The sequence below is a fragment of the Sciurus vulgaris genome, assembly GCF_902686455.1.
Source record: "Sciurus vulgaris genome assembly, chromosome: 4".
NCBI lineage: Eukaryota > Metazoa > Chordata > Mammalia > Rodentia > Sciuridae > Sciurus > Sciurus vulgaris.
The window spans coordinates 13,661,341-13,683,996 of record NC_136464.1 but is presented as its reverse complement, the minus strand read 5'-3'; the positions used below and the strand labels follow the sequence as shown (position 1 = coordinate 13,683,996).

Here is a 22,656-nt window from a genome sequence, read left to right as displayed (position 1 = left end):
GCTCTAAGTATATCTTCAAGGAAATAAAAATGGCACTCACTTCATTGAGTTTTTACTATAAACCAAGCACTAATTAAGTCAATAGATTCGATTTGATCCTTTCACTGTCTTATGGCCACGTATGTATTGTGTATAGTGTATGGAATTTAATCTCTGAGATCTACTTGAGATTGACTCTGAGTCTACCATTCACTAGCTATATAATCTTGGACAAATTGTTTGTCCTCTGTGCTTCCTTAGCACCCTCATCTGTAGAGGGGAGATTGAAACTGGCTTACGAAACCATTATGACCACAGAGATTAGACATTTCCTAATTATATGTCATATGCATTATATTTTATAGAGAGAGTTTATATTTATATGTGGAATTTAGAAAATCTAGATTGGCATCTGCCATATTGGTAAATGCTCAGTAGATATGAGCTGTGTGAGCAACTATTGTTCTACTTATCTTACCAACAAGGAAAGTAAGACCCACATACGTTGTAAAGTGCCATACCCAGAGCCAAACTACTACCCTCCGAATCTTTAGGTATTAAAAAGTCAGCGTCTTTTATGAGTTTTGAGTGTATTTGACCCTCGTGTCAATAATCTTCCAGAATCTGACTCCAATTCAAATTGTTGGGTACTTACACAAATTCTTCCGTCCCACCAAAATTATTTTCCAACTTTGAATGATGGGGACTTTACCTCCTCTAAGGCCAAGACTGGAGCTGCCCAATCACTGCATTTCCAGTACCTGAAGTGACCACAAGCATCAGCAGCGACTCTGCTCAGTGGCATTTAGGGATCAGTTAAATCAAATTACTCTTCCATTCCAGCATTCATTTGACCTTCATAATCATCGTGTCATTATGTCAGTTATCTTTTTTATGTTATTTTAGCAGCCAGAAAATATTGGTAGAGCATCTACCATGTGCCAGGGACTATGTTAAGCATATATTTCTTTATATTCCCCCATTTTAATCTATCTTAGTATAGACTACCTACCAGGAACTCGGTAGAGGTGGGATAATTATAATATGGAACTAGTCTCTTCCTCAGACCAATTGAGAAGATAGTTGCAACATATCACCTATGAAATATTCTGGCCAACTATATCTAAGAAAATATGGTAACAAGAAATACAGGGATAGAAAAACAAGTTAAATGACACCATGAGGAAACTATCAGACAAATCCGTCTGTGACCACTTTTATTCTGTAAGACAACTGATCTGGACTTCCCCAAAGTCAATATATGCAGGAAAAAATAAATCAGACAACTCTTCTAGGGTAAAAGCAATACAAATGTCATACCAAGCAAATACAATCCCTGAACACATAGTGAATCCATACTTCTGGATTAAAAGACAAAACAAAGGGCTGAGGCATTGCTCAGTGTAGAAAGCTTGCCAAGCATGCCCGAGGCCCTGGGTTCAACCCTGACACTGAAAAATAAAATAAAAGAGACATTATTGACCTTGGTGAGGCAATCAGAAACTTAAAATATGTAGAGGATGTGAGGTGATATCTCAAAATTATTAATTTTTTAGATTTGATAATGGTATTACAGTTATGTGGGAGATACATTCTGACCTGTCCAACATGAAGTGTCATGATGTGGGCAGCATATTCTCAAATAGTTCAGCAGGGGACATGGAGAGTGATGTATGCTGTGAGGGTGAGGGAGATTATGCACATGGACAATGTGTTGAATTTCTTCCTCCAGCTTTATTGAGACATAATTGACAAATAAAAAGTGTGTATATTTAAGGAGTGCAACATATTATTTTATATTCATATATATTGAGAGGTGATTACCACAATTAAACTAATCAACGTACCCCTCACGTATTTGTTTTTTCGGTGTGTGTCGGTAAAAACACTTCAGATGTACTTTCTCAGCAACTATCAAGTACACAATATATTACCATGAATTACAGTGACCCTCTTTACATTCAATTTCCAATCATGAAAGTTTGTACCCTTTGATCAAAATCCCATTTTCCTCACCCCTGACCCTGGGGAACCACCCTTTGGCTGTTTCTGGGAGTTCAAATTCTTCAGATTCCACATATAAGTGACATCACACAGTATCTGACTTCCTTTGTCTGATTTATTTCATTTAGCATAATGTCCTCTAAGTTCACCCAATTTGTCAGAAATGGCAGGATTTCCTTCATTTTAAGGCCGAATGATACTCTTCTGTGTGTGTGTGTGTGTGCGCACATGTGCCTGTGCACACATGATGTTTTCTTGATCTGTGTCAGACCTGCATGCACACCTAGGTGGTTTCCTTTCCTGGCTATGGTGAGCAATGCCTGGCTGGATGTGGATTGCCGATCTCTCTTCAAGCTGCTGATCGTCAGCGCTTCTGTACGCTGCATATTCAGAGCTGGGGTCAGTGAATCCCAGGGTCATTCTAGTGCTAGGTTTTTGAGGAATCGACATTGTGTTTTCCGTAATGTCTACCAATTACAATCCTACAAACTGTACGGGGGTTCCCTTTCCCCACACGCTTGTCAATAATCATTAGCATTTGTTTCGTAATGGCCATCCTAATGGGTATGAAGTTAACTCATTTTTGACAAAGTCACTAAGAGTACACAAGTGGGAAAAGACATTCTCTTCCATACATGGTGTTGGGAAAACTGAATATCTGCTTAGAAAATAATGAAATTAGACCGTACACAAAAATCAACCCAAAATTTGTTAAAAATTTAAACATAGACCATAAAAATCCTAGAAATAAATGGGGGAAAAGCTGCTTGACATTGATGTTAGCAGTAATTTAATGACTGTGACCCTCATGACGCGGGCAACAAAAGCAGAAATAAACAACTGGGACTTTATCAAACTAAAAGGATTTGCACAGCAAAGGAAACAGTCAACAAAATAAAAAGGCAACCTACGGAATAAGAGAAAAATATTTACAAACTGTATGTCTAAGAGAGGCTAATACCGCCCCCAATATGAGGAACTTCTAAGACTCAACAGCACTGAACCAAAAAAGATTACAAAATGGTCAAAAGACCTGACAGACTTTTTTTCAAAGAGGACATTCACCTGGCCAACAGGTGTAGGGGAAATGATCCAACAGGGGGCTGGGGTTGCGGCTCAGTGGGGGAGCGCTCGCCTAGCAAGTGTGAGGCACTGGGTTTGATTCTCAGCACCACATAAAAATAAATAAAAAAATGAAGTCCATTACAACTACAAAATATTAAAAAAAAAAAAAAAAAAAAAGAAAATGATCCAACGATGCTGGCCATTAGGGAAATTTGAATCAAAACCACAAAGAGAAATCACCTCACACCTGTCACGAAGATGCTTTTTTTAAAATACTTTTTAAAAAAAATTTCTTTACGTGGTGCCGAGAATTGAACCCAGCGCCCCACGCATGTGAGGCAAGCACTCCACACTGAGCCACAACCCCGGCCCCATGAAGATGCTTTTAAAAGTATAATTTCATACTTAGAAAATCACTGGGACCCAAATAAGCTGTCCTAATAAACTAACTTTTTCGTTCCAGACCTAGGCATAGCAATGTGAACTGTAAGAACAAATTCAGGAGGACAGTGAGAACTCTCAACCTTTCTGTAGATCGTTAAACTTAAGATGGATAATAATTAAAGCCCTTTATTAGAGTTCAGTCAATGCTTCTACCACTTAGGGAAGTTCTGCGAGAGGCAACTATGCCTCTGGTCCAGAGAAAAGTGAGGATGTAGCCTGATAGGTGAGGACTTCCCTGGGTGCATCGCTCTCCACCCTTCTTTCTACCCTTCTCCACCTGTGACTGGATGGGTCAATTCAATTCCAGATGGGAAGCTGGAGTCAACCTTGACAAGTTGAAAAAAAAAGAAAGAAATGTTAACCGAGAGTGGGGGGGGGCGTCAATTTCAAGAGACATTTGCTGTCAGTTATGTGTGGAGCTGTATTTGGCACATAGTTTTCAGCTGACTTGAGTCCAAAGGGACAGGAGGTGAGCAGCTAGTATCATTGGCCTCCATGACCCCTGACCTAGGGCCACCCAGCATCTCCTCCTTTCCAGATGACCTCTACCTGATTCTGCATTCCACGTTGCTGTTCCAAACATGTCACAGAAACATAACTGCTAGAGAACTGACTTGAAAGAATTGCTAAGCTTCAATGTAACACTGATGGTCCTGGCTCCAACCTGGGCTTAACGGACGTTGGACATTGAGTGAAGAGAAATCCATTTAAGGCAAAAGCTTGATGGCAATAGCAAACTCCAGGCGAGCAGGATCTTTGGAGTGGTACTGCGTCTCAGAAAAAAAAGTTAAAGTTATGCTGGCACACTGATTCTTCAGGTCTCAGGATCTGCAAGTTTAAAACAAACAGTGATTTGCTTTTCTCACTGAATTTCTCATGTTTACATGTGTGGGTGGGGAGTTCTGGTTTGTTAAACAACATATGCTAAAGTGCCTATACACGTACATATATGCACACTTGTCCATACATACAAGTAATACATAATTTTTCACCTAGTATTTATTAACAATTACTACGATCCAGGTACTCTGTAATGGTGAACTAAATTAAATAAGATATGATTCCTGCTTTCCCAGGACTTATGGAATAGAATATTAGGGAAGACAGACAAGGCAACTAATAGTTACATTAAAGCATGAACAGTGATAGGAAAAGTGTAGGGTTCCAAGAGAAAAGCATCTGTTGCAGACCTGGAGAACGAGAGAAGGTTTCTCAACAGAAGAGACATCTAAGTGAGTCCTAAAAGAGGGTCGGAAACCATTAGATGAATGGCAAATGGGTGAGGGTGGTAGAGGAGTGAGTTAATAGAGAAACAAGCTCTGCCACTGGGAGACGTTTGTGCATATCCGAAAAATGTGTTGAGTCCATAAGACTGAGGTATAAAGCGCAGGGGTGTCGAAACAGAGAGAAATAGCCAAGGCTTGGTCGTCAGTGGACTTGTACGTTGGATTTGCACTAAAGTCAATGGGAAACCACTGAAGAGTTCTGAGCAGAGGAGTAGCTTGACTGCATCCACTCCTGAGAGGCATTTCTGGGGCTGAAAAATGGGGGACAAGTCGTGGAGAGGAAAAACTAGAGACGAAGGATGAGACGTCCACCCAGACCCAGACACTGCAGTGATGGCGGCCTACGCATGGTGGGAATAATGGGAATGAGAGGTGGTGTCCTCTCCTCAGAGACGTAGAAGGCGAGTTACAAAACCTACCACCATCCCTTTCCAGTGAGTTTTCTGTTGCCTTTTGTTATCTTGAGGAGAGAATTTCCTTTAGTCACCCAATATCCCTCCCTTCTGAGAAGAGCTTACTGGATAAGGAGGATGCTGGCTCTTATAGGAAAAACAACAAAAAAAAAGAAACTCATTTCATTCTTCAGTAAATCCCAACTGCACTCACATTTTTTCATGAGGTGTCATAACTCATCTTGAAAAAATGAAAACATGACTTTCCAACCCCAAATAAACTATCAAAACTAACAGGTGGGGCTGGGGTTGTAGCTCGGTGGTGGAGCACTTGCCTCGCACATGTGAGGCACTGGGTTCCATCCTCGGCACCACATAAAAATAAATAAAATAAAGATATTGTGTCCATCTACAGCGAAAAATATTAAAAAAAAAAACTAAACAGATGAGTTCATCAGGGTTGCAGGGTACAAGATCAACACACGAAGAAGGTAGCTGGATTCCCACTTTGATCCTCTCCTCTACTCTGAGTAGCCAAGGGACAGTTTTTCTGTCACCCTCGGCAGAAGATTAGAGGTTTATTTCTGGACACAGTGAGCCAGTAATACTACTGAAAGAGTTATAGAAAAAAGACCATGTGAAAAAGAGGGAAAGAAAGCCAGGGATGATGCTCATCTGTAATTCCAGCAACTCCAGGGGTGGAGGCAAGAGGATCACAAGTTTCAGTTGGCTCGGCAAGTTAGCAAGGCCCTATCTCAAAATAAAAAATAGAAAAAGGCTGAGAATATAGCTCAGTGGTAGAGTAACCCTGGGTTCATTCCCCAGTATTGGAGAGAGAGAGAAAGAGAAAGAGATATCATGAAAAAAAAAAAAAAAAAATCCAAGAAAAATTTCCAATGACTTTCCAACCAAAAAGGCTCACTAAATAGTAGCACAATATAAAAATGACCAAATCTGAGCTATTTGGTGAAATTGTAAGATACTAAGGACAAAGAAAAGACCCTAAAAACTTTCAGAGAGAAATAATAGTCATATTTAAAAGATCACAAATCAGAATAGCATTGGATTTGATAGCAACACTGGAGGGTAGAAGACAATGAAATGATATCTTCTAAATGCTAAGGAAAAAGAATTTCCAACCAACTATTCTATATTTAAGTATATAGTTCTGTAAGTGCAAGGTTAGAACAGAAATATTTTCAGACATACAAACTTAAACAAAACAAAACAAAACAAAACCCTACCATTTCCCAAGGAACTATGGAAGGAAGTTCCCCAGAAAAACACAGGAGTAAATCATCAAAGAGAAACAAGACTTCCACCCCCAGAGAAGATAACGGTGCTCAGAAAAATGGTGAAGAAAATTTCTAGAAAAACAGCTATGTGGCAGGGCAAGTGAGCCAGAAATCTCAAACGGTACAGGACAAAAACATCAAGATAGATGTCTCCAGAAGATGGAACTGGGAGGATATTTGATGTGTATGAGTTTAAAGAGAGGAGATTTACACTCACAGCAGAGTTTGAAGAAATGAATTATGTAAATAATTTGAAACACAAGGAAACTATTATTCTAGGGAATACAAGAAAATAAATGGATTCATAAGATACATGGTACACAGCTCAACTGTGAATAGGCTTGTATTGTCATAATAATGTGAAAAGTGGAGGTTGATTAACTCCCCTCCCCAATTCTAAAACTAAACTGAGGTGTTTGGAGGAGAGGAGCTAAGGTAGAAAGAGGAGATGAATAAGAGGAATTAAGTCAAGGAAAATAGTTGATAAACTGTAGATTTGTTGCCTCTTTAGAATGAGGAGCCAGAACAGCTTTGTCTTGTAATGAACCTTGGAAATTAGACTTATTATCACTTTGAAAATAAACCTTTTTAATTTTAATAGGGCCTCAATTATATACAAGATGAACAATGAATCTAGAAAAGGAAAGGAATAAGCAGGTTTTGCAATAACTTCAGGAAATTTATGTTGCATGCATTTTGAACACTAATTTTTTGAGTAGATAACACAAAAGAGCCTCAAATGAATAATATCAAAACACTGCATCTAATTTTCAGAAACCGTGGGTGAGAATATAAATGCATTCAGCTTTTGGTAGTACCTACTAAAATTTTAAAAATATATATCCTTTGACCCTATAACTCCACTTTCAGGAATATCAGTATTTATACAAGAAAATTCTCAGAAATATGTTAGTAAAGGCAAAAAGGGGAAAGAGGAGAAGGAGGAGGAGAAGAACAAACATATGCCAAGAAGTGAATGGCTAAACAAATTACCATACAACCGTACTCTAAAATACTGTGTTTAATGTGATAGATACTTCTACAAACAATAACAAGATCTCCAAGACACTCTCGGTTAAATGGGGAAAAAAAGTCACAAAATAATACATATAGTATGAATCTATTTATATGAAAGAAAAATAAGAATCTTAAAATGTGTGTGTGAGTGTGTGTGTGTGTGTGTGTGTGTGTGTGTGTGTGTGTGTGTAAATGCATAAAAATGCCCTGGAAACACCAAATTGTTGCAAGTATGTCTTATTCATTCTCCCAATTTGTCATTCTGTCTTGCTCTACTTCATAGTCAACAATTTAGTGACCTTTCACACATGTTGCAGAAATACCAAGCTAGAGACTTTTATTCTGTAAGCCAAAGGAGAGGTTTCTGGCAGGACAATGATGATGGAATTAAATGCCTAGTTATGGGATCGTAGGGCTGCCGCAAGGGAGAAAGGTTGGTGAACAGGCAGGTGTTGAGGTCAGAACTCAGCTCCAGTTGGGGAGAATGGAAGCTAGGGAAGGCATAGATGGCTGTGGTCCTGCTGCCTTCCCACAGGCCTCTGTAGGAACTCACCACGACCTCCCCAGCCTCAGAGTCCCAGATACCTCACCCGGCCCTTCTTTGTTACAGGTTCCGCATCTAACTCCCTATCTAACGCCAGGGAGACAGTCTCCAAGTTCCACCTGGACCCAGTCTTGAAACCAGTCACCTCCAGGCTGATCCTAAGCTGTGCTGATTTTATCTCAGCAAAATGCCTTGAGCCAGGCACGGTGGTGCACACCTGTAATCCCAGGGGCTACGGAGGCCGAGGCAGGAGGATCGAGAGTTCGAAGCCAGCCTCAGCAACTTAGCAAGGCCCTAAGCAACTCGGTGAGACGCTGTCTCTAAATAAAATACAAAATAGGGCTGGGGATGTGGCTCAGTGGTCGAGTGGCTCTGAGTGCAATCCCCAGTACCCACTCCCTCCAAAAAAGCCTTGAATCTGCCTCTCATCTCCGTTTCTGTCACCACTGCACCAACTGACCCACTGCCATCGTCATCATTCTCTCTTGTTCTTATGGGAGTGGATCCTCCAATGGGTCTTTGCCTCGGAGTCCTCGTGCTGTTGTTCCCATACCTCTCCTGGAATTCTCCTAAACGGCCAGCGCTCTTTCAAAATGCTGAACTACGATGATTTCATGATCTTCCCTGGAGAACCTGTCAATGACTTCCCATCATCTTGAGGGTAAAATCTAGATGTCATCAACATGGTGTTCCCGGACCCACTCTTCTTCCCTTTGCTTTCAGTCACCCCATGCCGTAGGCCCTCTGTGCTTCCTCCCCGCTGCACCACCTACCATGCTATTTCCACACCACTTCATTCAGCCGCTTCCCCAGGAAGCAAGGGGATTAGCACTCCGGAGTTTGCTCTGGAGTGCTTCACTCCAAGGGCTGAGGAAGGGGGTGGAAGGAAGCAGCAGGGAGAGAAGTCAAACTGCTCTGGGGTCTCAACAGAGACCTCAGCCCACCCTTTGTGCATTTTGGAAGATGGGGTGAAGCAGTAAAGCTACCCAAATTCAGGATGCGAGGCTTTTCCCCTTGCCTATCAGTCATTGGAAACTCTCCTAGGAAGTGGGACATGCCTTTGGGAAACATGGCTCTCTTCAGATGAAGCAATCCTCAAAGGACTAAGCATGGTCCAATACCTGCCAGCCTGAAGTCTGTCTGACAAGCCATTAAAATAATATCATTTTTGGTAAAAAAATAAAACACCGTGCTTGCTAATGGTTGTGATACCCAGTCTAAAGGCAAGGGGAGTAAATCCCATCATGACTGGTTCAAGCACATTCCAAAAGCTTCTACAGGAAGCCAACCCCCTCATCCCACAGATGGGAGACTGAGGCCCAGAGAGAGTCTCAGACGGTCAGCTGCCACACTGTTACACTCTTACGATGTTTGAGGGTCTCTACTAGGCTTGTGCTAGAGGTCTTATCCAATTAAATACTCCTGACAATCCTATGCAGAAGGAGCCTTAGAAGGAACAGGCTTAGAGCAGCAAGATGAGTGATTTATCTGAGATTATACTCAGTGTATCTGAGTGGTGGATCTAGGATTTGAACCCAAGTTACTGTGAGTCCAGAGCTCACAACTAGTACTCATTAAAATGAATTGCTTTTCCTCTGTGCCCCAAACAAGCATCCTTAGCTTCGTGAGATACAGAGGAATGTGTATGTGTGTGTAAATGTGTATGTTGTTGCAATATATATTTCTACCCGCCTAGCAAACTTTTCATATGAAAAAGTTCATGTGAAGTTTTGTATGAAGACTTTATATGAAAAATTATATATACATATGAAGTACATATATAAGATGCAATTTATTTCTAAGAATTGATACAGCACTACCACATAGAGCACAATATTTATTTTCTGTTTGGGGTTAAGAGGTTCAGCAAATATGCTTCTAAATGAAAGATACATGTCATATGGACTATAAATCAGAGACTACCCAAGTGATTTTCTGCTTCCATTTTCACTCCATGCCAGCTTCCAACCAGAGTGGTGCATCTGAGTCCTTCAGCAAACCTGAAGACTTGTCCCTTATCCTCTCCAAGCCACCGGTTCTGAAAGGAAGCAGCCTGTCCAGCAAAGTGGTCCAAGTTAAATTTATAAAAAGACCCATTAAACCTGAGAAACCACCAAAGTTGATCCCTCTTTTCTCTCCTGCTCCATTAAGATGAAACATATTCCAGTAAAAAGACTCCAAGATGTAAGAATTTCCCAACATAAAAACAGTGTTAAATTACAATAAGATGATGTGGTCCAAGAAACTTGAAACCATGTCAGAAAAAGTGAATTCATCCATTCAAAAAGCATTTGTTGTATTGTTGCCAAATGCCAGGCCCTGAGCTGGAGGCTGGAGGCTGGAGGTTGGAGGCTGGGGGCTAGAGCTGCTATTTTGGGACTTGTCATTTAGTACACTGGTTCTCAATTGTTAGTGCAATGAGAATCACTTTGAAAACTTGTTTTAAATGCACATCCCTGAGTCCCAACCCAGAGTTTGTGATTCCTCAAGTGGAGTTGAGGCTTAGGAATCTGCCTTTTAACCTGTTTCAGGTGATCTGAAGTGGTCGGTCTTCAGGTTGAATCTTTAGAAAGCTTCTAGCAATTTTAAAGCTCTGATCAGCTATTTAATTAAGTCACTTAAACTCAAGATGTCAGGGGATTGGAAAGGCATGATTTATAAATCCTTCAGGGAACCTTAGAAAAACTTTCTGAAATGGTTTTCTGTGGAACAACAGCCTACCAGTAAGATGCCATCTTACTGAACACTGTGTCATCATGTGGGAGATGCTAAAAGGAATTCATTGAATGAGCGTGTATGTGTGTAAAGATTTATCAACTTGTGAACTTATGTTTCATGTACTTTACCATAGGGTGTTTACAACATGAATGCTGTACCTCAATTTAAAAAAAAAAAAAAAAAGGTGTTTTTGTTTTTGTTATTGTTGTTGTTTTAAAGGAAGTATAAGACCAAAGAGAATATGGGGTTTAGAGAAGCTGTTCCAGAGAGAAGTGAAGGAGCAATTAGGAGACTGGCAGGGAGAAATTCATATGCCTTGATAAAGGCACCAGGTGAAACTCAGGAGCGGCATGGTAGAAAGAGGGTGGGGGAGGGGGGATGGAAGCAGGTAGGTTAAAGGTAGCATGTGTGAGACATCATGGGCAGGGAGGGAAGGAAGGAGAGAAGGGAGGAGGGAGAGACAGATGGAGGGAGGAAAGGAGGGAAGGGAGGAAGGGAAGGAGAGAGGGAGAAAGAATCCAAAAGAGGAAGGCTCTGTACCAATAGAGAGCTTAAAATCTTGTGGCTGTGAATTATCATGTGATTTTGAGCAAACAATTTGCTCCAATCCTGTATGTGGATCTTTAAAATGGGGTTGGACTTCCCAAAGCCACCATTAGGAATAAAAGAATGGTGTATGTGAAATGCTATTTGTAGACCATAGAGAGTTGCTAAATACTACTTTGTAGGAATCTGTTCTGACTCAAGGTTAAGCCAACTGCAAGTGTGAATATGAACAAGTGCCATGGCTCAGCTCCTCAAGTGACTTCCCATCTTTCCCACCTGACCACCAAACTGCACAGGGGTTAATGAGAGGATTTCTTTCTTTTTCTGCTTTGAAACAACTTGGATGTTGCTTTGTGCAGCCTGAGTGAGAGATTCCTTTTAGCTCCACCCCTCCCGCCTCCCAGGCAGAGCCAGCTGTTGCCACAGAAGCTCTCTGCCTCCTCCTTGGCCTGTGAGTGTCCAGTTAGAGGCCAGCGGCCTCACCAAGGCAGCTTTCTGGGGCCCTTGGGGAAGGAGGGAAAATAAGACTGGCACTAAAATTAAATGAATTGTCTACAAATGTTTTCTAATTAAAATTGTGATTCTTTTTCTGGGCAGAAGAGGCTCTTTAAGAACAATTGCTCTTCCTGAATGGCAGATGAAGAGCTCAGCAGTTCTGCCCAAAGCCAGTGAGGAAAGGGAGGTGTGCATGGAGAGGTGACAGGTGATGGGCTGATCTGCTTAGAAAGGTCCCAGGCTCAAGCTCCTGAGAAGGGAGGCTGAGCCGTTTGGGAACCCAAAGCTGGATTTTGTTTTTTTGTTCCATAAAATTATACCACCTTCTCCCTCCCTTCTCACCACTGGAGGACCCCAGAACCAACCTTGAAAATGCAGCCAGAGTCACCCACTGACTTGGCCTTGGGGCCACCAGGGCAGAAGAAGCAGGAGAAAGAAGAAATCCAAAATGGTGTGTGTGTGTGTGTAAGAAAGAAAGAGAGAAAGAGAGAGAGAGAGAGAGAGAGAGAGAGAGAGAGAGAGAGAGAGAGAGAGCTCAGAGACACTGGGGAGAACCAAGGAGGAGGGGGGGAGACAGCCCACTAGAGAGGAAGGAAAGGGGACAGGAGTAGAAATAGAGTAGAAATGAGAAGCATTTTCAAGAGAGAAAAAGAAGAGGAAAGAGAGGACGATCCAAGAGCAGCAAAGAAAAATAAGAATCAACTGTAGGTGGATGGCTGCTCTGAGATCAGCTCAAGGCCAAGACCCCAAACCAGCAGTGTCCCAGTCCCACAGAAGGATTCCACTGCCCACACTGTGTCGCAGCCACCTTCTGGATGCCTCAAAGTGGGGGTGCTGGCACACTACGCAGGGACTATGCAGATGCACCCAGATGTGCAGAGGTCCAGAGCCGGGTCGCTGTACCCGCTGCTCCCGCTGCACGGGCAGTCCGCCGGAGCAGAGTTGTCCAGGAGCACCCTGCTGCGCCCTCCACCTTCCCCAGATTTCTGTCTACATCCATTACCATCGCTTAGGTCCCAGGACCAAGAGGAGGGAGAGGTCTTCTTGCAGGAATTAATATCTATTTCATTCTCTTACTCTCAAAGTTTCTCTGATGACAGACTTTTTCTAAGTCAGAAGAAAAGACCATCTAGCCTGTTTCTCCGCCCCCCGGTAATTGCATAATTCCAAAGGCACATGCAACTGGAAAACTCTAGAAAACTGACAGTGTTAAGAGGCAGGAACTTTTGGTTGTCCCTAGACAAATTCCTAAATAAACCAAGAAACTTGTGGGGTAGGATCCAAGGGGGTAGGATCTAAGGGACCCAAACCACAGGAACAAATAGAAGCCAGGAAGGAGACAAGAAGTGGACCAGGTCCTTGCAGCCAGGCGTCTCTGACTCTCTGGGAACCGAAATCCTCCCCAGACCGCATCCCGCGAGTTCACGGCACTAGTCGCAAGGCCCCGGTACTGCAGGGACTGCCACCCTCCGACCCTGGAGTCCCTACGCCGAGACTCATCATTTGCTGGGTCTTCTTTTTCTTCTTCTTCCTTTTTTGGTTTTTGTTTTTATCCTTCAAATATAAGACAAAAGTACACCTCATTTATCTCATAGATATATATATTTCACTCTCACCACATAAATACAAAACATCCAAATATCCAAAACATTCAGAACAAAGTTAGTAGCCAGGATTCAGTGACACCTACCCGCGTTTGCAACGTCCATTATTTTCTTCACTATTTGCCTAAGGGAGGGGGGAAGAAAGAAAGAAAGAAAAAAAAAAAAAAGAAGAAAGAAAGAAAGAAAGGAAAAAAAAAGGGGGGGGGAAGCTTCCGACGTAAATAATTTACAATAAAGTTACTATTTTTAAAAATGTTTTGCGTTCGCTTGGGATGGATGAATACATTCTAGACACTGCGGGCAACTCGCGGTCTGGGTCTGTGATTTTGGTTAAAACGCGTATGGCTGTGGCTGTGGGGACTGCTGCTGCGGCGCCGGCTCATGGGTGAGACCGCGCCAGCGCCTGGCGGTCACGGTTCTGACTTGGGACCATTGAAGCCCTGGGGTTAGGGTGCGGGAGGGGACGCCTTTCCTCTCAGTCACGCAGGGAGGCATCTGGACAAGGAGACTAGGACAGAGGAGGCCAGACCACCCGGCGATCCGGGCTGCGTCCCTACCTGCCCTTCCGCAAAGATCTGCTCTGAAATCCAGGCGTTTCCTGCGTGACTGGATTGAAAGGTTTCGTGAACCAGAGGGTCTGACACAGGAGGCAATGGGTGTTGATTCGTTTCCAAACCCAGCAATTCTGCCCTGAGCCACGCGTCTGGGAGGCGGTGGGGCGAAGCGCTGGTGTCCAGGCCACTGTTCTCCCAGAGGAGCAGGAAGCTGTCGGCCACCGCCCCGAACAGCCTTGGAGAAAAGATTCTAAATTTTCTTTCATTAGCGGCGTTTACTTTTCTTTTGCTTTCCCCACTCACAAATTTTTGCTTAAAAAATCACAACACCCGGAACTTTAATTTTGCATTGCCCCGTGGCGCATTCCTATCCTGAATTTTCTTACCCCTTCCAAAAGTCATTATCATCAGTATTTAACTGGTTCCACTTCATCTATTTTACGTAGTAATTATTCTTTATTGCTGATTAGATTAAATTTATTACCACCATGCCTACCATGATGCTCAGTTTATTGTTTCCTGGGGTTAGGGGACACGGTGATTGGAGTTTTCCTAAAGGGGAGAAAACTCGGCAGGATGTGTCTCGCCAGGAAGCTGAGTGTGCACGACTATCCAAAGAGGTCTGCAAAGTGGGGCCCTGGGACTTCCGAAAGCCCTACTTTCTCTGGCAGGAGGAAGGAGTGTCCTCCTTTTTTGGTCTAAAGAAACCTGTAAGCTTTTTCATTTGCGTGCAGATTTCCTCTCAAATATTCATAGGAATAATTCGCTCGGCGGCAGCAGCCCGATCTAGACCAGGTGTCCTGTGCCTTGGACTTAAAACCAGTCTCTTCCCTCCAGGGAGTGGCATTGGTTGGCTAATTCGGGCATTTTCCCCAATTCTTTGGATCACTCCTGGATTCAGAAAGAAGTTTGAGGGACTGGAACAGGGAGGAAAGGTGGGGGGGAGGGGGAGCCTAAGTGAGATGAAATTGGTAGCAGAGCCTGTGGGATAGATGAGCTGTCAGAGGCCTGGTGGGAGCCAGGAGGCCTGAGCAGGAGCCCTGGGCGCCTAACGCGCTTCAGTCCATAAATAATCACCACAATAGATACTATAAATATAAATACAGGGAAACACTTAAAATCAGTCCAGCGCTTTTTCTCGGCCCCTTCTTTATTGTTGGTCCGGGAGTAAGGCTCGAAGGCCGAGGAGCTCAGATACCGGGCGGAGAGTTCTTGCAAATTCCCGGCTAGCGAACCGGCCATTGTCAATGGGGCGGAGGACAGGCGGCTGGCGACCGAGCCAAGCAGCGAGGGCACCGGCAGACTGAAGAGGCCGTGGCCGGCGGCCGGCGCTCCTGCGTGCAGTCCCCCCGGCCCGGCAGGCCCGGGCCCGGGAGCGCCGCCCACAGCCGGCGGGTGCTGAGATGTGGCGCCCGCGGGGCCTGGGGCGGCGGCAGCTGCGGCGGCTGCCGAGCCCGCGGTAGCGCCCGCGCCCAGGGCGGGTAAGCTAGGCCCGCGCAGCGCGGACCCCAGAGCGCCGGTGGCACACGGTGGCAGCAGCGCGGGCAGGCCAGGCGGCGACAGCAGGCGGCCCTGCTCCAACAGCCGCAGCACGCTGCACGTGGCCGCGGTCTCCGATACCACCGAGCGCAGCTCCGAGTCCTTGCCCTGGTCTTTCTTCTGCTTGGTGCGCCTGTTCTGGAACCAGACCTTCACCTGCGCGCGGGGACGCGGAGAGGATGGGAGAAAGGGGCAGGGAAGATGAGCGTCAAAGGGAGCGGGCTCCTGGGGCCCTCCCCCTGCCCCAGCCTAGCCACAGCCCCACCCCGAAGCCCGAGAGGTCCGGGCACCCGAGCTGCTGGGGAAGCTGGCGCCACCACGAGGGGGACACAGCTCCACTGGGCTGCGCTTCCGGGTCATGGAAGCAGGCCTGGGCCGGCGCCGTTTACGAAAAAACAAAGTGATAAAAATGTCCACGACCAGAAAGGATTTCACCGGGCTGCCGCCCTGCCCCCAGCAGGATTCGGGGCTCACAGACGTGTGAATCAGCTCGGCCTAAGAGCTCGAATTTCCGGTAGATGGTGTGAGGCCTTCAGCACGCAGTGCTGTGCGGGAAACTGGGAGAATGGGAGGGTGTTTCTTAGTCTTCCTGGACCAGGCTCTGGCCCGGGGCGCTCAGATTTAGCTCCAGAAGTGCTACTCCTGTTGAAGGCTGTAAAGCCAGCTTTTTAGGTTAAGACTTGACCATGAACTAACAGCAAGCAGCAAAGGGAGCTGTAGGAGAAATAATTTGTGCAAAGATGTACTTTACAGGCCAAACTTTCTCCACTTCCTCTCACTGCCAGCCGGGTTGCAGGGTCTGATGATACTCTTAATTTGTCACTCGGGCTGCTCTCCATCATGAACTTTGGAATCATGGGAGGAAGACCAGAGACTAGGATAGACTACTACCCTCCACCAACCTCTCATCTCACATCCTCTTCTTCTGCCCCTCTCTGGCCTAGGGTTTTCTAGAATGGGATGTAGCAGCTATATGGAAAGGGTGTCCTGTATAGTTTAAGAAAAGCTATGATGCCAATTCAAACTCTAAAAGAACATCCCACCTCTTCTATCCTCAGTCCTCAGAGTTCCTCCCAGATTCCAGGTCTAAATGCTCCCCATCTGCTTCAGAGCTGGGCATAGGGAAAGGATTTGTCATCAGAAGAAGGCTGCCTTACTAGGTCAGACTGGTGGCATGCCCTGGTCAGCCCCCAAATGGCCTTTGCAGGACAAAGTTCTCAGTTCCACAGTGATTCTGGGCCCAGAGTTCACGAGGCCAGCTTCAGGGACAATATATGGATTTAATGTAAAGGAGAAGACCTAAAGCACAGTCAGCAGTGCTGGCTCCCTGGACCCAAGATCTTCCTGTACCTCTCACTACTGGCACAGCAGACAGGGCCTCACAGCAGCATGACTGTGTGCAGAGCAAACCCAGAGGAAGCCTTCCTTAAGGGACAGGACAAATTTGCACAGGCAGATCTCTGGAGTTGCACACCTTTCTAATCTCACTCTCTGCAGAATGGGTTTGAGAGTTGTGTAACGCCCCTGACACTAAGGGGGCAGTGACTGGAAATCTGGCCAAAATGGGACACCCAAAGAGGCAAAAAGTCCATCTTTATGGAGTAGAAGCAAGCAACAAATTCTTAAGTCTGGGAACCAATGAAAATCCCTAAAGGACAAGATTTGGTGCTGCCTGGGCCAGTCCAAAGTGCACAAGAATTGGGGATACAGAGGGAGGGGGACGACTTGTGGAAGGGGAGGAAGCCTCTGTCCTTTCTCTCCCATCAGCCCATCTCCTCCACTTCCCTTGGGAGGTTCTGCCCAAAGCCAAATCGGCTAGTGAGAAAGAACAAGCGGGGGGGTGTGGATGGAGGGAGCCTGCTGCAGAACAGTGAGCAGCCTGGCCGCCGGTACCTGAGTTTCGGAGAGGTTGAGCTGCCGCGCGAGCTCTGTCCTCTCGCGGCCCACCACATACTGGCAGCGCTGGAACTCCATCTCCAGCCGGTAGAGCTGCTCCGCCGTGAAGGACGTGCGTGTCCTCTTGGGCCGGTCCAGGTCCAAGCCCTTGGGCAGGATGATCTCTCGGATGGACCCCTTGGCATCTGGGGAAGGGGAGATGTCAGCCACTAAGAACCTCCCCCCTCGCCTTCACCTCCTTAGCCAGAGCTGGCTAGAGGACACAGTCCCCAGCAGTCTGCCGGGGGCGAGGGTGCGACCACAGCCGGGAATCAAAGACCATATGTTTATGGGGGGCAAAGGAGCTAACTCCACACCACTGATAAGAGGAGGGACCAGACTTGGTCTCTGTAGAGCTCTCCAGACAAGGGGTGGGGGGGGCGGAGGTGGTGGTTGGAAATCAATTCCAAACAGACCTATGTTCCTTCCGGCCTAGGGGACCTCGGCTGCGCGACCCGGGCTCCCTGTAGCCAGAGGGTGCCTTCACTGACCAGCCCGGGTCCTGCGGGCATCAGGCGGTTGAGCAGCCTGCGCTCCAGAGATTCCCGCCCCCACCCCGGGTCTCTTGCCCTCCCGAGTCCGGGCGGCGGAAGGAGGAGGGAGGGAATCCCAGCCGGCGGGGCCTGGCTCTGTGCTGGCGGGGGCGGCGCCGACCCGAGGCCCGGCTTCGCCGCCGCCGCTGCCCGGGCTGAGCGCACGCTGCGCCCCAAGTGAGGCCAAACCAAGCAGTAAGCCGGCATCCGCAGCCTCGCAACCCAGCTCGGCCGTTTCTTCAGGCAGCGGCGACCAGGCCCGGAGCGCAGCGCCAAGGCCCTCGGCCGGCGCTCCAACTGGCCCGGCCGAAGCCCGCGCTCCCTGGGGTGTGCTCAGCCTGCCAGGGCGCAGGAGCCCGCAGGCCAGCGCCCTGCAGGTCCTCCAACTCGGAGGGCGCGCGCAGGTCCTCTCGGAGTCCCTGGGTCGGAGGCCGCAGCCTGGTGGCCGGCTTCGTCCGCTCAGCCCCTCGGCTCTCCCGGCAACCTGGCCGGCGGGGCCCCTCCGAGCTTGGAGGGCCGAGACCCTTGGAGAGCGCGCCGGGGAGCCCCACGCTCCAGTCCCAAGCGGCTGGCCGCACCCTGGTAGGGGAGGGCCAGCAACTTTCTCCGAAGTCCCAGCCAGCAACCCTCCCCGGCGGCGCGCAGCTCGGGCCCTGGAGTCGCCCCCGAAGAACGCGCCCAGCAGCTCTGCCCATCCCTACCTCGGACCAGGATCCGGCGGCAGTAATCCGGGTCCGCTGCCGAATTGGATTTACTTTTGTTACAATCTTCCGCAGCGCCCGACGCCGAAAAGGCGCCCTGCGGCTCCTTGAGGAAGGCGGCCGGGAGGTTCCCCTCTGCGCCCTTGATCTCCCGGCTCTCCTTATGCGCGTTCTTCGAGACCCGGGCGGCCTCGGTGTCCGAGTGGCACCGGACGTCCATTTTGTCTGGTTTCCCGAACATAGGCAACACACAGAGGGGAAAAAGGGAATAATAAAACAGGAAAGAAAAAAGGAGGAAGGAAAAAAAGCAAAAGGGGACAAAACCCCTACAACGCAGCCTCTGAGCTCAGTCTGGCGAGAGGCAAGCGGCAAGAATGAATGTCCCCGCGGGGCGGCTTCGGCGGCCACCGGCGGGTCAGCGGCGACGGAAGAGTGGCGCGCTCTCAGACAGGCGGCGGGTCTGGTCCAGGATCCCGGTGCAGCCGCGGCGAGGCCGCTTCGTCAGCGCCCGCGTCTTCTGAGCACGTCCAATGTCCCCAGCCTGGCGATCAGGTAGCGAACAGCGCAACTCCGAATGCTGCGGCTCCCGCCTGTTACTGAGATGGCGAGTTGTAGTTGTCCGACACCCGGGGGGGACGCACACTCGCTGTTGCAATTGATTACGGGTAATTTCGCAGCCCCCACGTTTCGGTTTACCTCATGAATACACTAAATTGTTTGGATAATATATCAGATCGTAATGGATGGTTTCTGTCCTGTCCCCAATCAAGTAGGGGTTTAGCCAGTGAATAAACGGAAATGATTGGGTCTTGCTTTCAGGAAACACACAATCAAAGACCTACACTTCCAGAAAAACTTTTGACAAGATTCATCCTGAATTGTTAGTACCATTAGCAGGCATTATTAACTTTCCCTTTGCCTTTGACCCTCCTGTTCACATACTGGCTAGAGGGGTTTTCTCCACACTCGCCAGATAGCGCTGAATGAGGGTGGAGGGGGAGGGAAAATACCCCTCGCACACCCTGCAGCAGAGAAAGCAGTTGCCTCTGGTGGAGAGAGCAGGGGAGGAGAGAAAGTTTTCCCCAAAAATATATCCCCCACACTCAAAAAAGCCAAGCTTTCTCCCCAAGCAGCTCCTTAACACACCTCGACGCTGACAGCCATCTTAAACTGCCACCCTCTCTTCATTTAGTTCCAGTTGGATTTTTTCATGCCTGCACTCCAGCAGCCCTGAGGCAGCCCATTCAAAGGGCAGCTTTGTGCTCTGAGTCCAGCAGGAGAGAGAGGGGAGAGGGAGAGGGAGCAGAGAAAATCTCAACTGTGAGATCTGCTTCAAAAAAAAAAAAAAAAAAAAAAAAAAAAAAAAAAAAAAAGTTTTCCCCTAGCTATTTCATTGTCTCTGCTACAATATCTTTGAGAAAAGCAACAGCCAGTAATCCAATAAGAGCATTGATTAGGCTACAATGATTCAATTCAAGCGCATGGCCTTGTGCAAGGAGCATGCTCCAGCCCTTCTCGTCACCTTGCCGGGGCAGAAGCCCTCTCCACGCCGCTCTCCCCATTCATTCCTTTATGGGAAATGCGGAGCAAAAGGAGTGAAAGATGGCAATTATCTAATTGGACTATTAACAAACAGTCCTCTGAGTGCGGCGGTCTGGCGTGGCTCCTGGGCGGGGGAAGGGCCGTGTTCCCTGCCCTCATTCACAAAGAGTGCAGGGGCCGCGGAGGAAAGGGGGCTTTTGAAAGGGGGTGGGGGGAGAGGAGAGGTGGGAGGTTTGGCTGAGAATTTTTCCACACAATTCCAAGAATGGGGCGGAGGCGGGCGGGGGAGGGGCGGGGGCTGGGGGCGGGGGTCGCGGCGAGCGGGTGGGAGGCAGCGAGGGAGCGGGGAGGGCTGCCAGTGTGTGTGGCGGGCCCCGAGGGGCTCGGCGCTCGGCGCCCGCCCCACCGTCCCGCCACCACCTCCCCGGCCTCGGCCGCCGTGGCGCGGGACCCCCTCAAAGCCCCGGGCCCGGAGGGGGCGGCCGGAGCAGGGTCTCGCGTCCCCTCCAGCCCCGGCCCGCAGTCCCTTAGCAGAACCCACGCTCAGTCGGTTCCGGAGGGCGTCTGTGGCCTGCAGGCAGAGCTTGGGGGCAGCGGGAGGAAGATCCTGAGCTGCTCTCCACTGGGCGGCGGGTTTCCCAGGTCCCCAGCGGACTGAGGCCCGACGCCTACCCCGCGGCTCCAGGGAAAGTGCCTTTGATGGCTCGCTGTCCCCCGGCAGGCCAGTGGAGCGGAGAGGAAAGGTCATCGCGGCAGCCGCGTTCTGAAGACCTAGAGTGGGATTTTGACAAAATCCTGCCAACTTTCGGTTACTTCCTGTAACGCTCAAACACCCAGGTTGGCGCCTGGAGGCCCCCAGGGCCTCACGCCCATGCGGGCTCAGCAGTCGCGAAGTGCGACCGCGGGGTTTGTGTTCCCAGCGAGGCCACTCAGGTGCTTGCCTGGGGGTCGTGGTTCCCTGCAGCTCCTGAAGGCGGGGCTGGCTCCTGAATCCCCGCCCGAGGGTCCTACCTAACTGCCACTAGTTCGGGGGTGGGAGTGGAAGTGGGACCCAATGGCAGCAGGTCGGGTGCGCAGGAGGATGTAGTATTCCCCTCCCCCACTTAGGAGTCCTGTGGGCCGCGTAGGGTCCCAAGCTAACGCCCCGACCAAAAGCGGCCACCTGCGGATGGCCCTGGGCTCCCAGCCTGACGGCTCTGCGGCCTCCTAATTTCCTTTCCTGGAGGGCCTCTGCAGCTTGCAAATCCCACGCGGACACCTGTGGCACCCGGTTTTTTTAAATAAAAATAGCCCATCCCACCTTTTCTTTTACGTCTGTGGGGAGGAGGCAGCTGGGGCGCAGACTGTGACCTATAGGAAGGAAACCGCCACCCGTCCACTCACGGCGGACAGTGGCGATCGAACTGGCCAAATCCCAAACGCAAATTTCAGTTTGGGTTTTGGAGAACCCTGCTCCTCCACTCTCCTTATAAGTTGAAACTCCCTACTGAGCACTCACTTGGGGTGCATAGTCCCGTCTTCCCGGAAGTAGCAATACCCCGGTTTTATGGATAAAAGAATGGAAACTCAGAGATCAATAACTTGCCCAAGTTACAGGGTTAGTAAGTTCAGAATTCGAACTCTGCTTGTCTGATCTCAAAACTATTCATGCTCTTCTTTCCCAGCCCCTGGGACTTTTTTTTTTTTTTTTTTTTTTTTTTTTTTAAGCTTCAAGCCTGCCCCTGCTTTGAGTTTTCTAAATTTCCAGGTGGTCAGGGTGTATATCAAAGACACACAGAGCAAGGACCTTAATGTAAATGCCTAGAATTCTGATTATTAGGCTGCAAATTTCATCTGTTGTGTCCAGATAACATGAAATAGAAGTGGAAATATGAATTTCTTGTTTCTGATAATGCCGTTTACTTCTAGCCATGAACATTCTTAGGAGCCTACCGCCCTTTGTATCAAGCTAACCTGGAGTGAGTAGAGTTCAGTTTCCTGGGTCTCCTACTTGCTGATGAATGCCTGAGAGAGTGTCCCAGAATTTGCACTGCTAGGTGATCTTCCTGTAAGTTAAAGTTGGGAGTCAGGGGTACCCTCCACACTCATTGGAAGTGAAATGCATATTGGGGAAGGGAAGAAGATGGAAACCTCTGGAAAAACATCCAGTTTTATTAGGCAGAATTTACCAAGAATCTGGAGATGTTAGGACCCGGATTAGGACTCAGGGAGGCCTCTAAAGCATATAGGATTCCCTCTACATCTTCCAGGACAACCCTGTCAACTAAGGGAAGACATGGTTCCAGGTTGGCAGCACAAATGGTACTGCTGACCAAATGCCCCTTTAGGTTCCAAGCCCATGAAGTAACCAAACTAAATAAGAACTGCTCTTTCCATAACCTGGTTTCACCTTTTGTTACACACAGTACTTTTTATTCTCCCTTTCCATTTTCCCTTTTTTCTTTCTTTCCTCCTCTCTTGTGT

General features: G+C 47.8%; 2 protein-coding genes across 2 annotated transcripts in view; both read right to left on the bottom strand.

Moving 5' to 3' along the window:
* The window catches only part of LOC306660330 (ventral anterior homeobox 1-like), a gene marked incomplete at both ends in the record, with an annotated part of 30,975 nt that extends 17,777 nt beyond the window's left edge, over positions 1–13,198 (bottom strand). Inside the window, one exon of the mRNA XM_079138433.1 lies at positions 13,194–13,198. Within this exon, the coding sequence (XP_078994559.1) occupies positions 13,194–13,198 (5 nt within the window). The remainder of the gene's footprint in view (positions 1–13,193) is intronic.
* A 1,630-nt stretch (positions 13,199–14,828) lies between these two features.
* On the bottom strand, positions 14,829–18,892 carry LOC306660329 (ventral anterior homeobox 1; the record flags this gene model as incomplete). The annotated part of the gene is made up of 4 exons (XM_079138432.1): positions 14,829–14,834; positions 15,048–15,638; positions 17,376–17,563; positions 18,652–18,892. The coding sequence occupies 4 exons, from the start codon at positions 18,890–18,892 to the stop codon at positions 14,829–14,831; spliced, it is 1,026 nt and encodes a 341-aa protein (XP_078994558.1).
* Between the last annotated feature and the right edge of the window lie 3,764 nt (positions 18,893–22,656).